The sequence below is a fragment of the Sylvia atricapilla genome, chromosome 1 (genome assembly GCF_009819655.1).
Source record: "Sylvia atricapilla isolate bSylAtr1 chromosome 1, bSylAtr1.pri, whole genome shotgun sequence".
Classification (NCBI taxonomy): domain Eukaryota; kingdom Metazoa; phylum Chordata; class Aves; order Passeriformes; family Sylviidae; genus Sylvia; species Sylvia atricapilla.
Genome location: NC_089140.1, coordinates 147,548,514 through 147,563,029, shown reverse-complemented (window position 1 = coordinate 147,563,029; position 14,516 = coordinate 147,548,514). Strand labels below are relative to the sequence as shown.

The 14,516-nt window shown below is 39.5% G+C and overlaps 1 protein-coding gene across 1 annotated transcript in view; it reads left to right on the top strand.

Moving 5' to 3' along the window:
* Positions 1-14,516, top strand: part of FAM135B (family with sequence similarity 135 member B) — a 149,376-nt gene that overhangs the window by 19,917 nt on the left and 114,943 nt on the right. Inside the window, exon 2 of the mRNA XM_066336528.1 lies at positions 6,263-6,342. Within this exon, the coding sequence (XP_066192625.1) occupies positions 6,263-6,342 (80 nt within the window). The remainder of the gene's footprint in view (positions 1-6,262; positions 6,343-14,516) is intronic.

Here is a 14,516-nt window from a genome sequence, read left to right as displayed (position 1 = left end):
TTTTACATCTTAACTGGATTTATTCATGGGCACTTTATATGTGTTTGTTCTTGTGCCAGTGTTGTACTTTCTTGTACCTCAGTCTGCTTTCTCCCTGATTATTTTCCTCCCAATATATTTATAGATGGATAGAGGACCTGATTGCTCTGTTTTGCTGAGTTAAGTGTACCAAACTCCTTTAGTTCTTAAAATCAGCTTGCTGTTTCCTGATCTTCCCTTCACAGTGCCTGCACCACATTAGCTGGAAATTTTCCATGCTCTCCCTACTATACTGAATAAGTTTTTCTGCTCTTCTCTTCTCTTTGAAAAGGGAAAAAACCCCAACCACAAACCAGATGTTTACTCAAAAAGAGGTGCTGTGTAGCTTAACTCTAATGAGCCAGACTCAGCCTAATTGAAGTAAAACAGGAATTTACTGCAGTTTCTCATTTATTCTCTGATTCTTTTCCTTAAAGTCTACTGTAAAGCTTTATGTATTTCTGGGGCCACGCTCAGGGAGCCAAGAGATGTCCATTCCCTCCTTTTGCAAAATGACTCTTCAGCTTCTGATCTTCACCAGCCCTTCTGTAACTTGATGGATTTCTTGGATTTGTTGTAAGTCTGTATTTTCCAATTCACATACCACTTCTACCAAGGTTCTCTAGGAATAATAGCTTGTTATTTTTGAAGGCGATATCTCATTTATCAGTCCTGGCAGCTCCGTATCACTACCAGGCAGTGCCCTCCTCCACATTTGTGGTGGGGGATCTCCTGTAACTATTTCTGTGGCCTTTGCAATGTCTACCTCAGCCTGACTCTCTAGATTTAAGTAGAGATTTTGATATCCACATCGTGTTTTGTTCTTTGTAGTTTTTATGTTCACACTTCACATAACTTTGGAGAGGGTCACTCAGTTGAGAAGAGATGAAGCTGTCTGTAGGATTTCTCTCCAAGCCTGAAATTCAGAGAGAGTTACTTACACAAAGAGGGAGAAGCCATGTCCCTGCAAAAGCCCCTACTCAGGCAGCATCCCATCCTCAAGGCTCTGCTGCTGCAGGGTCCACACAGTGATTTTCCTCTCAGGTGAGACAGATTATGAAGACTCTAGGAGAGCTCAGGGGACAAAACTGACCCCTCTTTATCTTGAGGGGATAGGAAGAGTCTGGTGAGGATGACCAGACTTCGAGTTACTCCTTGATGAGTGCATTTAGAACCAGCTGGAGATAGTTCTCTTCGTTTTGAGGAAAACCAGGCACACTGTATGGTCAGATACCTGCTGCTTCTCAGCATGATTTCTCTCATTTATAGCTCAGAGTGCCTCACTGGAACAGAGGAATGGTCTTAGCACCCTGAAAAATACATTTTCCTTCTGCCATCCTGTTAGAATCATGGAATGGTTTGGGTTGGAAGGGACCTTCAAGACCATCTCATTCCAACCCCTTGCCAGGGCAGAAATACCTTTTGCTAGACCAGGTTGCTCAGGGTCACGTCCAGCCTGGCCTTGAACATTTCAAGGGAAGGGGTATCCACAACTTCTCTGGGCCACCTGTACCAGTGTCTCACCACCCTCTGAGTAAAGAATTACTTCCTACTATCTGACTGAAATATGTTTGAGTTTGGAGCCTCCTTGTTCTGTCCCCTAGCAGGGACTGAGACTGAGGACAGTATTCAGTTGCCCAACAGTGTGAGGTTTTGTGGAGACACTGAAAAAATGTTTTATTTATGCTCAAAATAACATGGCTTTGTCTGATATGTTGGTCTTAGTGTCACTCAGACTGGTACAACAAAGAGGTGTGGGACAGTGGGGTGGGGATGTAGAGACATGTATCTGTGTTTGCTGCTGAAGAAACTGTGTGGGACTCTGCATCTTGCAGTGTATTTTATCACATATTTGATTTCCTGATTTTGATCAGGAAACCCCTCCTCACAATGCACAAGCTATTATGAGTAACATCCAGCTTCACAGTATGAAAGCAAGAACATTCATATTTTTGGTTTTGCTTGGTTATAAAGTCACTGTTTGGCAATTCCTCCCTGCTCACAAAGGCTTAGAGGAGGCTCTGAGGAGGCATGGATAATATTTGCCTGTCAAAGGATTTAAATATTGATATGTGGATTAAAAATGGGAAAAAAATCCAAAACCAAAACCACAGCAACCACATAACAGGTAATGGTTTTTAGTCAGTCTCCTGTATGGAGGTTGCTTTTTTTAACTGGACAATAAGCATTCTTGTGAAACTCAAATAAGGGTGTCTTTAGGTTTTTCTGACCACCCAAGGTGAAGCTGTTCTTTTCTTATATACTGCTTGTGATATTCATCTCTTTTATTTACCTCCCCTGGAGCTGTTGTGAATGTTTTGCCTGAAACTGTCGCTGAAAATCTTCTCAGGAAAAGCGCTAATTTTTTAAAGGAATAAACTGCTAAATTGTGAGCACTACTATTTCTCTGTAATTTTTAATTCAGTCTATGAGTTTGAGCCTTTAATATTTTCACTGCCTGGTGTGTTCTTTACCATGAATATCCCTGAGATGTTGGGGGGGGTCCGAGATCCACTACATCTCTGTCCTCTGCCATTAATCCAACTGAGCCCTTTGAGGTACAAGTCTTTGCAATGCACTCATATACAGAACTGAACCAACAGCAGGACATTTAGAAGTCTCTTGTGTCTTCTGACTAGAAGACCATTCTCCAAAGCCTTTCTTTAAGAAGAATGTATCTAATTCCATGATGATTTATACCAGAACTCCTTTATGCCATGGTGTTATCAAGGCCAGACTTTTTGGCATTAGGTGCTAAACAATCTGCAATAAATCATTTATTAGTAAGTGTTTATTGCCATTCTTTCTATTAAGAACTAAAAATTGCTTGGTCACCTAAAAAATATGAGTTACATTTTTGGCTGCAATCTTTAATAGTGCAGAACTTGCTAGTCTCTGGATTCTCTTTATAACCGGACCTTCAGTCTCAGAGTTTGACCTTAGTCTGAGAGTTCCTGAGGTTTCTATGACTTTGCTGTGTATTTTTTACTTTGACCAGTTCAGTTTGGTGGGTATGCAGATAGACAACTCCTTGTGACTCCTACAATATCTCAGTCATCCAAATGAATTTACCAAAATTTAGCAGATGAATAGGAAAGGGTTTAAATAAGATGAAGAGCTATTTCTCTTATGTCCTTGCACCTAGTCCATTTGACAAAGGACACAATGAATGTTGGAACTAGCCTCATTATGAAGTCACCAGTACTGAGGTATCTTCATGTGTTTTTGATATCCAAGGCAGTATTGTCTGGGCAATGAGGAAATAAAGGTCTGCCCAGCATCCTCCAGGAGCTAAATGTCTTTAAGTCTGCTGAGAGTTTTGACTGTATGGCCATCGTTGCCCAGAAAGGTTTTGGATGTCCCACCCCTTGAAGTGTTCAGGGACAGGTTGGGTGGAGCTCTGAGGAACCTGGATAGTGGAAGGTGTCTCTGCCTGTGGCAGGGGGTGGAATGAGATGAGCTTTAAAGTCCCTTCCAAAACCATTCCATGATTTTATGATTCCATTATACCCAAGCGTCACCCTAGGCACCTCTATATAATCTCCCATCTTTAGGTGGCTTAATCAGAAGCACAAGCCAAGCCATTGGAAACGTAAATGTAAAAGCAATAATCAGTTTCCTACTGGAAATATTTAGGGCTGAGTGGGATGTTTCTGAATATGAGACACAAAATGAGGGAAGGCTGGCATTATCATAGTGTGCCAGGAGGCACCCAGTTAGATATTTCCTGAAGGAGCTGCAGCCTGTGGAAGCATCTGCACTGGAGCAGGGAATGTGTGAAGAGAAGGGAACAGCTGAGAGGTGCTTTTATGGACCGACACAAACTCCCATTCCGCATCCCCCTGAACTGCTTGGGAGGAGTCTAAAAGACTGAAGCCAAGCCTGGGAGAAGAGAATGGGCTGGAGAGAGGTATTATTTTAATATCCAGGTTTGTTTCTTAGTACCCAATTGTGAATGAATTAAATTAATTTCCCTGAAGTTGAATCAATTTTGCCAGTGGCAGTAACTGGTAAGCAATCTCCCTGTCTTTATCTCATCCTATTTTTCAGCCTATTTTCTCCTTCTGTTCTGTTGTTGAGGGGGAGGGAGAGTGCATATGGTTGGAAATTTGGCTGATACCCAAGGATAACCCACCACAATTCTGAGCAGCAAAAATCTAAAAAGAAGTAGCCAGACTGTTACAGAATATTAGAATAGTCTATAACAGTTATAGAATATTCTTTGGTGCTGATCTAGTGGAATGGTCACATGATAAATCTGAAATGTGTGCATATGGAGGAGTGTCCTGTTACACTAATATGTAATACCCCTTTAATACCCTGTTACTGGTATTTGGAAGTTATTAGACTTTATGAGTAGTCCACACAGAGTATTTTTGTCAGTAAAAAAATTGTATTGCATAAAACTATAATGAAAATTCAAAGGGTCTTAAGGCATAATTCTTGTTCTTGCTTTAGAAAAAATCAGGATCAATATCAGCAATTAAACATAGTGCAAGAACAGCATAATGGAGAAAAATACCAGGTAACTTAGATTTGGTTGCTGTTATGTTTAGCTAGATGCTGTGTGTATTTAGAATACGAGCTGCGTTTAGTTTCTTTTCTGAAAACTAACATATAAACAGAGAGTTTTCATGCCCAAGCTCTTGACTGGCACAGATATGTAGAAATGTTTAAGGTTGTGCTGGAATTATATCCCAGTTGGGAAGGAGCTGCCAGCTGAAGCAGGTAGAGTAACATGGGCTTTCAGCTGTGAAGGACATGGAACATTGCCTCTGGAGTGGTGCTTTTTGTTTTGTTTTGTTTTGCCCCCATCAAACTCCTTTCTTCAGCTTTTAACCTCAAAAAGACGGATCTAGTTTATTCACTATTACACACTTAGCAAAATTTTATTGGTATGTGTAGCCTGTGGAAGATATTCATACAGGAGTTGAGATCCCATCTTGGGATTTTCATAAAGTTACAGAATGGTTCAGGTTGGAAAAAACTTCTGCATTTAGAGGGAAAAAATCAGACCAAAATTATTGGCAAATACTAGTAGATTAAAGGAATTTATAAACAAAGAGAGCAAAGGAGGGGAAATCCAGAGAAAGGGAGACTGGCACCAACATGGTGCTACAGCAGGTTAGTGGGAGGTCTGCAAAGAGCGGGAGGGATCCTGAGCTACAGCATCCTAGATTGGGTACTGTACTGAACACTGCCTCATATTCCTCATCATGGAAGTGGTGATGAAGGAAGACTAGGATGAGCTTTTCTCTCTGTTTAGACTGAGCTCATGTTTTGGGGACTGAAACAGGCTCCCCATGGAAGAGTTGCCAGAACCAAACCTAGCAGAGTTCAACAGGCTTTTGGACAATTCTCTCAGACACATGGAGGGATTTTTGGGGTTTCCTGTGCAGAATGAGAAGCTGGCCTTGATGCTCCTCGTGGGTCTCTCCCAATTTAGGGTATTCTATGATTCTATGTGTAACTTTAACCAGTGAAATTGCTGCTGTTTTCTTTTTCTGTCTTCCTTCACCTAACTCAGGGATTCCCTGTGGGATAGAAAACAACCAGAATAAAACTGGTTTAGATATGATTAACAGAATCACAGAATGGCAGGGACCACAGTGGGCCATCTGATCCACCCTCGCTGCTCATGCAGGGTCATCCCAGAGCACAAGCACAGGATTGTGTCCAGACTGTTGTGGAATATCTCCAGTGAGGGACACTCCAAACCTTCTCTGGGAAAATGATTAATGCTAACATTTTCTTGATAAGGTAGACTCGACATGGAACAGCAGAGTGATAGCTACTATGCATAATTTGAGTGCCCCTAGATGTGAGATTAGCACTTTTGTTGTCTTTCCACTGAAGTTGGTTTTGGGTGTTTATTTCCTTTATTTGTTTGTTTGTTTTTTGTGTGTGTATTAAATTTTTGTCACTCCTTGTCCGATCTTGAGTTCTTTTATTATAGATGTTTCTCTATGTCTCCTTTTCCTATAGAAGGCCAAGTGCTTTTCATAATCTTTCTTCATTATTCACACATCAGGCCACTGTGTCCACTCTGCCTGGTGTAAAATAGATGGGTCCAGATTAAACCCACTTTACTCAAAGCTAAAAAGCAGAAGGAAAGATCCTGTGCATTCCTGTTCTCTTGACCAGTTTTGGGTGCAGATGCCCAGGATGTGCTCTCACAGAATTTTACGTTGAATCAAGAGGTCACTTCTCTAGCAGTGTGTAATTTTTCATCCTTTCTCTCCAGGTATTACCAGATAAGAGCTGGACTGAAGATCCCATCCAGGATTCCCCACAGGCTGTTTGCTACAATTGCAGGACAGACAGGTAAGCAGGTCCCTGGAAAGAGAAATGTGACATGACTGCAGGTGGGGTTGGATGGAGAAGGAGATGGGTGAAAAATTTTTGGATAAGTTTTATAAAACACAAATAGTTACACCAAAATCTGAGAAAATTACCTAAAAAAAATCCCAAACTCAAAACTGAATAAAGGAATTTTCTTGGAAAATCAATGAATATATAAATGATTTAGTCTAGGTTTGGGAAAACATCTTGTTGTAAGAAATCTTCAAGGAAGAAACAATATTATTTTACAAAATATTCCAGTGTAATTTGCCCTTGACATATCCAGAATCCCCTGGAGTTCCTTTGATCTCTGGAAATGGACTCAAATTACAGCAGTTTCTGGCGTAAGTATTCTTATAGTAATGAAATAACCTCCCGTGAAGACAGCTAGAATTTTACTTTATTGGGGCAAGAAAACACTCAATAACAAACAATAAAAAAGCCAAACTACTCCTGTTCAGAACAAATTATGTTTCATATTTACTTTTTTTACAAAATAGTATTTTCTTCTCCCTCATACATCTTCAGCATCGAGAAAACACTGAAGATTCTTTCACCTCTTCTAGAAACAGTTCACGTAGACACGTGGGCAGAGGAGAGGCAAGGCTGGCAGTGCAGTTACAGGATTAGCAGTTGACTTTCATGGTGCTAATGCAATCCAGACTGGGCTCTAATAGCTTGATAGGGCTAACATCAAGACAAGGGATATTTAAGCCATTAAGGCTTAAACAGTTTCTCCTTGGCTATCTTTGCAAGTACTTCCTAATTGATTTCAAAGATCTGTGAGAGCATTATTTAATGGGACTGAGCTTAAAGGTACATAGGCCATAATGTGGGTTTTTTTCATACCACTGATCTCTCTCAGTATGTGGGTAGCTGGGATAGGGCTAATTAAATTGCTGTGCATGTTTCAGTAAGACACTCCTATTAAAATAGCATTACTACAATACAGGAGTGATATAAAATAGTGAATAAATTCTCACCTCACCAGCAAGAATGACTATAAAGTAAGTGGAATTCATGAGTTTGGTTTAAAGGAAATATTTTTAATCTTTCCCTTATTGGGTTGGTAGGATCTGTGAAAACTGAGAATATATTTTGGAAATGATTATGTAAATTCATAAAGTAAAATCTGTGAATATATGCAGTAATAAAATACATAAAATATGTAAGTATATAAAATAAATAAGAGGCAGTATTTATCTTCCAATGCACATGGCTTTTTATTTTTATTAAATGTACAGGATTTACAATAAAACCTTGAGAACTGACAGCATTAGCAATGTTGGCTTCCCACTAGATGTTTTCAGCAGCAGAGGCAAAAACTCCTGTAGTTTGCAATACTTCAGCAGAGGGAAAGCTGAAGTCTGTACCAGGTTGTCCCTTGGTGGTGACAACCAAATGTGTGAGAAAGACCTCCATCCATGGCACAGGACTGAAAGGATGTGCAGGAAGCCTTGGTGACCTACCACATGGTCCAGAGTTTATCCATATCCTGTGTAAAATTTAGGAATAGAATGGGCTGTTGTGTGGGTCAGTCAAATCACAGGAGAGCTGTGCTGGAGGCCAGGAGCCCCTGTGCTGTGGTCATTCATGTCCTCAGTTCTGACCATTAGCTTGTGTTGGGTCAGGGTGCATGAACAGGAATATGCTGTGAATGTGATTATATTGATATAAACCATACATTTCATTCATACCCTAAGCATTTTTAACAGGGTATGTTTCCCCAAAGGCGAGACAAGGCTAGTGTCTGGGGACTTTTCACAGAATCATACAATCAAAAAATTTGGGAAAGTCCTCCAAGATCAAGTCCAAGCTTTGGGCTGAATACCATCTTGCCCACTAAGCCATACAGTGGAGTGACACTTGTACTTGTGTTTTGAACACTTCCAGGGATGGTGACTCCACCACTACCCCAGGGAGCTTGTTCCAGTGCTTACCCACTCTTTCAGGGAAGAATTTTTTTCCTTTTATTCAACCTGAAACTCCCCTGATTCAGCTCGAGGTAATTTCTCCTTGTCCTATCACAGGTTGTCTGGGAGAAGAGTCTGACCTCCACCTCCTTCCAGGTTGTTGTAGAGAAGGATAAGGTCCCCCCTGAGTTTTCTCCAGACCAAACCACTCCAGTTCCCTCATCTGCTGCTCACAGGACTTGTGTTCCAGATTATGCTCCTCATTTTTTGAGCAATGAAAAGGAGAGAGAGAGCAGGGCTTGTTGTGCACAGTCTTTAGTTGCTGTCATGCAGATTTTGTACCCCCACGAAATTCAGCTTCCTGTCTTTTAATAGATTCCATGAGTGAGGACTTCTTTGGGCTTGTGAAGAACAAATTATGCTCTCTGCTCATTCATGTGCAGATCATAACAGCACAAACTCCACTGCCCTCAGCACCCCTCCTACAGGGCTGAGTTAATGTAGACATAGCCTGAATTTAAACTCTAGAAATGCCTTTCTGAGTGGATTTATGGGGATTTGGCCTCTGGTGCTCTTCAGCAGAATGGCTTGTTAATGTCACCATGTGATGGTGTTTGCTTGCAGCAGACAGTGGGCTGAGCCTGTGGGACCCAAGCATGAGCAGCTAGAGGAGCAGGGAAGGTGAAGATGCCATCTCACAGTTATAATTTGTATAATCAGCTCCTTGGTTGAGCTGTCTTATTACCCACTAAGTGTGTCCCATAAGATTTTAAACTACTGTGTAAATTTTGGGACAAGTATTCATAGAAGTAAAGAACATACAGTTATTAATTGATTTCTAGGCTACAGGTACAAGCCGGAGGAAAACTGCAGGAGCTTATCTTAAAAACATGTATTTAAAATATTTTTCTTTGCTCCTAACCACACCAGGTCATTCCTCAAAACACTGGGAGAAAGAACAGCACTCAGAAACAGTTAGGATCAGCTGTTTATCTTTATGTCCTGCATTGTATGAAAGAGAGGAAAATGGAGACCAGAACAGTAAAGAGGACAATTTAAAGATCATGGGATGCAAGGGATAAATCTTGGCAGCATTAGTGCCAACAGAGGCTTGGAGGGTGAATTACGACATTGAAGATGTGTGATAAACCCCAACTCAGATAGATTATAAATTTCTACCTCCCCTGCATTGTTTTGCAATAGTATACACACCACTTGAATGTATTAACATTTTGAAACAGAATTATTCTTTAATGGGGAAAGCTGCAATTGATATTTTTTGTAAATTTTCAACCCACTATGCCTCATTCCCCTGTACTGCAATCAGTGATACTCATTTGATACCAGCTTGCCTGCTTGTTTACCTTACAACCAAGGAAAATACTTTGTGAATATTAAGAAAAAAATATTTTGCATGGCATAAGACTAAAGAAATTACTCAGGATTTTGATTTGTGTTCTGATGCCCTTTTTTCTCCACCCAGAAGTAACACATTAGCAATTATCAATACTCCAAATAGACAAATATTTTTGAAAACTTGACCTGAAAATGTAATTACAAGTAATACAAAGTATTTAAGAAAAATTATCACTGGCTATGCTAATCTTTATTAGACTGTAGAAGTCTTCCATCTAATTTTAGTCAATTAAATTGGGTTATTGTTTAAAAGTGAAGAAAGCCAAGGACAGCCAAGAAATGTGGTTCTTTCTTAATTTTTCTCGTAAAAGGCAGGGAGATAAGATACAATATTCCTTCCAGACAAGTCAAGAAAAAGTAGCTGTGATTGCCAATACCCATTAAATCTTTTTATCGATGATGTAAAATTGTGTACCCATAATTTTATGATTTTCTATAAAATGGAATACTTGACTCTAGGTGACAAGAAAAAGAACAATTTCAATTGTGGTATGCAAAGAAAAAATGAAAAAGTAGGAGCATCAGAAAATTGTGGAATCATAGAATCATTTAGGTTAGAAAAGGTATCTTAAGATTGTGTTCCACCATTACTCTAATGCATTAAAGGCCACCACTGACCCATGTCCCTAAAACATAGAACATTGCTGTAACCTCTGTCTGAGCTATACAAGTTCATGATCGTTCACACTGAGTTCCTTTTGCTATAAGTTAAATTATTTAATTATATTGTGTTTGGCTACCTTTCACCTAAGACATAATTTGAAGGGTTATTTGCATCTCTGATGTGCTCCGTAATTAACTGTTTGTGCCTGTTTTTAATAAACAAGCGGTGATCTTAATCTCTTCAATAATGTTTGATTATCTCAGAGCAGTTCCCAGTGAAGGAATTCTGCTTCGATTATTAAGGAGAAACCTTTTTTTGTAAATGGCTTCTTAATGCAGTCAAAACAAACAGTTGCAGTTAGTTGCTCATTAGAGCAAAGAGAAACACCACCATGACTTGTGGAACAGTATGAAATTGCAGTCATTAGTTTCAATAACTTTTGAAAGGTAATTTCTTTCTCCATTAAGTGAAGGTAAGGTTACTGTTTTGGAAGTATGAAGAAAAGGTGTAGAAATTTATTCTTTAGCAAACACATGGATTTATTTTCACAGCTCATTAAAAGTAATCTGAAAATAAGTAGGCATTTTCTATATAAAATAAAGCATACCTGATAAATACAAATTATATCCAGAGGGATATAATTCACTGTGAGAGAAGGTGTTTTGGGGATGAGTTGTCTTAGAAAACTTCTGCTGCGAGGTCTCATCTCTTATGAGATGAGCCCATCCCTGGAAAATTTCAAGACCAGATTGGATGGGGCCCATGGTCTAGTGGAAGCTGTCCTTGACCATGGCAGGGGAGTTGGAATGAGATGATCTTTAAGGTCCCTTCTTACCCAAATCATTCTATGATTCTATGACCAGACATTTTAAGACTTGTTAATTTACAATCTAAACAGAACTAATTTCATGATATTCCAAGAGAAAAGGAGAAAAAAACCCAGAAAAAATAATGAAAAGGAGCAAACAGAAGATCTTTCTGACTGATGTGACTGTGCACATGTCTCAACTATCCAGTCAAGGCCTTTCATAAATGCCTCAAAGAATGGAAGCTAGAAAGTAGTTGTGGCTACAAGAATCTCCATTGTAGACCCTCAGCTAAGCTGGAAACCCTCAATTCTCCCCTCTAGAAGTTGGGTCAGATCACTCAGGTGGAAATGGAGTAGCCCCACAGTGTTGGAGATGCTGAACAGCATCCCAAACAAAAGTTGAGACCTGGTCAGTGGAGAAATCCAAAACTGGAAGGGTCTGCAAGCACCAACACATGCCACAAATTTCTTCTCCTGGAAAGTGAGCCTGAAACACAAAACTTCGACATCAGGGGGCACCTGAAGGCTTGGCTGGGACAGAATCCAGCTGTTCAGATGTAGAGAGCTAACTAACATCGTATTTTTGGTGCCTGGGGCCAAGGATGACCTTCACCTTTAGGGTGAAATTGGCCATGCACCTATTTCAGACTTACCACTCCAGTGTGAGCTGGCCTTCATGGAGCTCTCTTCTCTTCCAGGTTCACTTACATGCCTTTAATTCCCCCACATGGTGATTCTTGCTGCCTTCACTTTGATGTAGATTTCAGTCTTGTGATTCCTTTAAAATCCAGCATTGCTCTAAACATTGGCAGGTCACTTACTCCAGTTCAGTTGATAAATTACATCCCAAAACAACAGTTTTCTTGTTTTCTGCACTGCTGAAAAGCTATGTGCTATTGTAATGTCCCGTTGTTCACTCAGAGATTTTTTCTACCTGAATTAATATTTGGAATAAATATATGAAGTGGTGGCTACAGAGCCTATAAAAACACAGAAAATTAGTATTTGCTCACACAAGTCTGTGAAGAACAAAATTCTTTTCAGATATGAATTCTCCTACTAAGCAAGGTTTTTAGGGAACTAGCAATGAGTTTAGAAACAGAAAAAAACATTACCAAAACCATAGATTCTGTTTATTTTAACAAAGCGTTAGGCATTTAAGAAAGAAAACTTCCTGCTGATCCCAAGCAGGTCAGTTATTCTGTCATCTCAAATTTCAGCATTTCTGAGAAATGAACCTTGGTTCACAAAACAAATCAGAGATTGTATTTATATTAGGATCCTTCATACAAGGATATTAATAGGACATCTTGCTTTTTATCATCACTGAATCTATGCATGGCTAGAGAGGTAGTTTTATATAATTCTTTCCATGAGGCTGATTCAAAATATCAAAAGGCAAAGTTAAGATAAAGGATTCTTCTCAGAAATGCAGCTTTAATCAAAAGTCACACTGAGGGAGAAAAGATCCTGAACTTTTTGATCAAGCAATTTTAAAATTATAGTGTCTCCTTTAGAAATATAACATCTCCATTTATTCTAAATATAAATATGCTAAACATAATATTTCAAAATTAAAACAAGTCTCTTCAAACAGTAAATATGAAAATGATTATGCACTGAATGAGTTCATGCCTGAAAATGTTGTCTTTGCACTTTACAAGTAGGCTTATTTTAGCCCTGGAGGGTCTGCATGAGTGTTCCCCTGCCAAAGAATGTGTATTTTCAACCTTCAGCAACTGGGTTTTCAAACTTCCTTAAAAGCAGATTTGCAACTCAGTACACGAAGATAAATGTGACATGTTCAACCCTGGTTTGTTGATTTCAGAGCCTAACTTTTCAGAAGTCACTCTTTATTAGTATCAGTTTGGTGGTTTTTGTTTTTTTTTCCCTTTGGTTTTGTTTTGTTTTGGTTTTGCTCAGTCTGGAACACTAAAGTTTCAATAGAAAGACACTTGAAACTGGGACATCAAAATGGGCAAACCAAATAACAAATCACAGCTTAAAGTCTACAATAAGGTCGGATATTTCCCGTTCGTTGAGTGCTAAAAAAGGTAATAAAAATGAACAATTTGCAACAAATTATGAGAATCTTGACAATCAGCTGTTACAAAGCAACATATAAAATTTTTACCTGTATCACAGGAGGAGAAAACTCCACACAATGTACCCAGAATTCTATGCAGGAGACAACCCTGTTTTAACAAAGCTCCTTGAAGTCTGTTATCAGAGCCCAAACCAGGATATGTCCTAGCAGGTCATGGAGCTGCAAATTCCTGTGAGCTTCGAGTGCCAGCAATGTTGGTGCAGCAGATTTAGTGCTAAGACTGAAGAGCAGGTATATTGTCTTTCTAGAGATAGGACAGATAAAGCTGAAGGTTTGTCCTGCATCACTTGAAGTCACTGTGAGTTCAGAACAGTATCCCATCTAACTGGCAGGTCTAATAACCTCATATTTCCTTGAGGAAGGGTATATCACAGGGATTATGACACACTGAACACAGGTCTAGAAAACACTAGAAAGTTCTGCAGAAGATGCTCCTGTGCTGGATTTTTGTTAACTAAGGAATAGATAAATAGCACAAGAGAGTGTTTTCACAGAATTATTTGGTTTGGGAAAGACCCCTGAGGTGACCCTAGTCCACCAGTAAATCATGTCCCTCAGTGCCACATCCACACATCTTGTAATACCTCCAGGGATGAAGACTCAACCACTTCCCTGGACAGCACCTTCCAGTGCTTTACAACCCTTTATGTGAAGAAATTTCTCCTAATATTCATTCTGAACATCTCCTGGCTCAACTTGAAGCCATTCCCTTTGTGCTATCACTTGTTACCTGGGAGAAAAGAGGAATTCCCACCTCACTACATACAATTGAGGTCCATGGATCCAGCCTGAACAGATCCCTTTGTGGAGACTTCCTACTCTCCATCAGATCAACACTCCTGCCCAGCCTGGTGTCACCTGCTCTTTTCTGCTGTCATCTTTCTGTTTTTCTAAAAGCTCAGTTTTATATTTTTTAGCTAGGTAAACTCCTACAAGAAAGGGTCAGGCATCTTTACTGAAGGCTATGAATCACCAATTAAAGGATGACCTTTTATGGATCTAAAATGCAGAGGGGAGTGAGGGATTATATGAAGGAGCATGCAGCATGTCTGGAACCAGTTGTTAGAGGGGTTCTCCAGTAATGAAATCTTTTAGCGTTGATTACATTCTCATTTACCTCTGTCTCTTCATGTCTTACTTTCATATTTAGCAGGTAGCAATAAATCATTTGCTGCACAACAGAGGTGATAAAGTGTTAGCATCATCTGAAAGTAAAGACTTTGGGGTCTAGTAGCAAATAAATTATTATGGTTTCAGGAAGGAGCAACTGTATTTTTGCATGGGGACTACAAGTATTTTCAAGACTTT